Source organism: Rutidosis leptorrhynchoides, chromosome 8 (genome assembly GCF_046630445.1).
Source record: "Rutidosis leptorrhynchoides isolate AG116_Rl617_1_P2 chromosome 8, CSIRO_AGI_Rlap_v1, whole genome shotgun sequence".
NCBI lineage: Eukaryota > Viridiplantae > Streptophyta > Magnoliopsida > Asterales > Asteraceae > Rutidosis > Rutidosis leptorrhynchoides.
The window spans coordinates 66,311,924-66,314,687 of record NC_092340.1 but is presented as its reverse complement, the minus strand read 5'-3'; the positions used below and the strand labels follow the sequence as shown (position 1 = coordinate 66,314,687).

At 36.3% G+C, this 2,764-nt stretch overlaps 1 protein-coding gene across 1 annotated transcript; it reads right to left on the bottom strand.

The window, feature by feature from the left end:
- Positions 1-274: 274 nt before the first annotated feature.
- On the bottom strand, positions 275-1,828 carry LOC139863501 (uncharacterized). Its single transcript, XM_071852128.1, has 2 exons — positions 705-1,828; positions 275-416 (listed from the first exon to the last, which is right to left on the bottom strand). Exons 1-2 carry the CDS (start codon positions 1,826-1,828, stop codon positions 275-277), a joined length of 1,266 nt encoding a protein of 421 aa, XP_071708229.1.
- Positions 1,829-2,764: the final 936 nt, after the last annotated feature.

Here is a 2,764-nt window from a genome sequence, read left to right as displayed (position 1 = left end):
TGTTATATTTTATTATATGTTAATGCATAGTTATATTCGATATAGTAAATCATAAATGATGCATTATTGTGTTATATCGTATAATCTGTCAATGCATAGTGGATGTAGTAAAAACTATGATAATATAAATGTCATGTAAGTAATTAGTGTATATATCAATATTTTTATCTTTTTTAAGTAATAAATGTAAGTTTTAATGTTTTAAAGCAGAACTTTTATTCTTAGAAGTTAAAAGCCAAATGTTTAGGTTAGTTTGGTGACTCTATTGTGGCAATCAGTAGAAAAATGTGAGGCTACAAGAAGGCCCCACCAAATGCATTTTTGCATGCATTGGACAGTTTATTTTGTAACTGTCACTATTAGGCCACACATACTCCTTCTCTCCTTTCACTGAACTTCTCTCCTCTACATCAGCGCTATATCAACATAAACCATTTCACATTTATTTATTGTATTAACGCTAATTTTTTCGAACAATATAATCATCCGGGAGTGTCCAAATGTGTTCGATCAAATTGTTGCGAAGGGTATGATGCGCTCTTCGATCTCGCATCTCTCGATCCACCCGATCTTGGATCTCAACTCTTTCTTGTCAAGTACGTCGCGGCATGTTTTCTCGATTTCGGAGATAATCCTCTTCGAGGCCACATATGTTGCGCTCGTTGTCTTCGGTGATCATGTTGTGAAGTATAACACAAGTGTACATGATTCGACGTATTTTATTGATATTATAAGGTCTTGCTGGGTGTTTTAGTATTGCCCAACGACCTTGAAGAACACCGAAAGCTCGTTCCACGTCTTTTCTCGCGGCTTCTTGAAAACGTTTAAACTTTATATTTTTTGGCTCAAGTGGACATTTAAACGACTTGACAAGTGTTGCCCATACTGGGTATATGCCATCTACCAAGTAATACCCTTTTGTAAATTCGTGCCCGTTGATAGTGTAACGGACCTCCGGAGCTCGACCATCCAATAAATCTTCGAACAAATCCGATTCATTAAGAACATTAATATCATTGTTCGAACCCGCTGGACCAAAGAAAGCGTGCCAAATCCACATATCGTACGACGCAACCGCCTCGAGCATTATTGTTGGTCCTTCATGATCACCCCTGTGGTAATGCCCTTGCCACGCAACTGGACAATTTTTCCAAGCCCAATGCATGCAATCAAGACTACCTAACATCCCCGAAAAACTGTGCATCTCCAAATGTTTGGCATGCAATCGACGAACATCTTCTTCAGTTGGTTTCCTTAAATATTCTCGCGCAAACATATGAATAATACATTTACAAAAATTGTTTAAACAGTCACGAGACGTAGATGCGCCCATGTGTAAATATTCATCGAATGCATCAGGCGCAATGCCATACGCCAATTGACGTATCGCCGATGTACACTTTTGAAAAATATTGAAACCGAGTTGACCGGTTGCATCAAAACGTTGCTTAAAATATTTAAAATAATCGGGTTTCGATTGAGATTCGTATGATATAATAGCATGACCAATACGATTAAACAATGACTTACTCATTCGGTATCGATTTCGAAAATAATCACCCGAAAATGCTGGATTATCCGAGAAATAGTCGTTGTACAAACGATTACCGGTATCAATCCGATCTCTTTGTAACCGACGTCTTCTAAAAATTGTACGAGAATTTCGAGCTTCATCTTCTTGGTCCATTGCATCAAGCAAATCGAGATAGTTAAGCGCGTTGTAACCGTCTTGAATTAAATCTTCATCGGAATCGGACTCTGCACTATCACTATCCGTCACACTCTCCTCGCTTTCACTCTGAGAATTTAATAAATCTTCCACTTCCATTTGATTTTTTTTTTTTTTTTTTTGTTTGTGAAATATGAATTGATAGTAGTGTTGGGTAAATAATGGAATGAGAGTGTATGTATATATAGAGAAAATGTAGTGTATTATTGGTTGGTTTAAAAAAAAAAAAAATATAGAATGAGCCGTTGGAGGAGAAAAAGAAAAAAAGAAATATTTACGGTGGGCCCCACAAATTGACCCGTTAGAAAGGTGAGGGGAGTGACTGGCGGAGGTGGTGGCGGATCGGTGGTGGTGGGGGTGAAACGGGTGGCGGTCGGTGGCGGTTCTTCTCACGAACCACTACATGTGGCCTTACTAAGTTTATCTTCTACAAAAAGGATAATATAATCACATCCTGTTACAATAAACTTTTAGTTTACAGATACTTTTAGATTTTGAGTCTAGTTTGTACAATTGTACACCAGTTAGATTATATATATAAAAATGAAGTTAGATTAACTAGAAACATGTTGCTTGAGCTAAACTTGGTGAACGATTTACATATCATTATTATTTAGCCATTTAATTGTAAATTACTAACATGCTTTATAAAGTCGTACTTTATAACAACTTAGAGCACGTTTATTGTGTACAATTGAAATTTGTAATGTTACAAATAATTAATCACTCGGACCCCGTTTGACTCACGGAATTTAATAGATTCCGGCGGAATTTAAACTGAATTTAGACACGCGTCGTGTCTAATTTCAATTTCAATTCTGTCAGAATCTCATTTCATTGAATTCCGTGAGTCAAAAAGCCTTCGATTCACATAAAATAGATGATAGATGCTTTGCAACATTTAGCCCTCTATTAATCAAGGTACCAATGATTTAGTAAAATGATTCCAAAAGGCAAAAGCTATGTAAGTCGTTATAAAAGTTGCATATAATCAGCAATCATATACACAAAACTTTATACTTTCGAAATGATTAA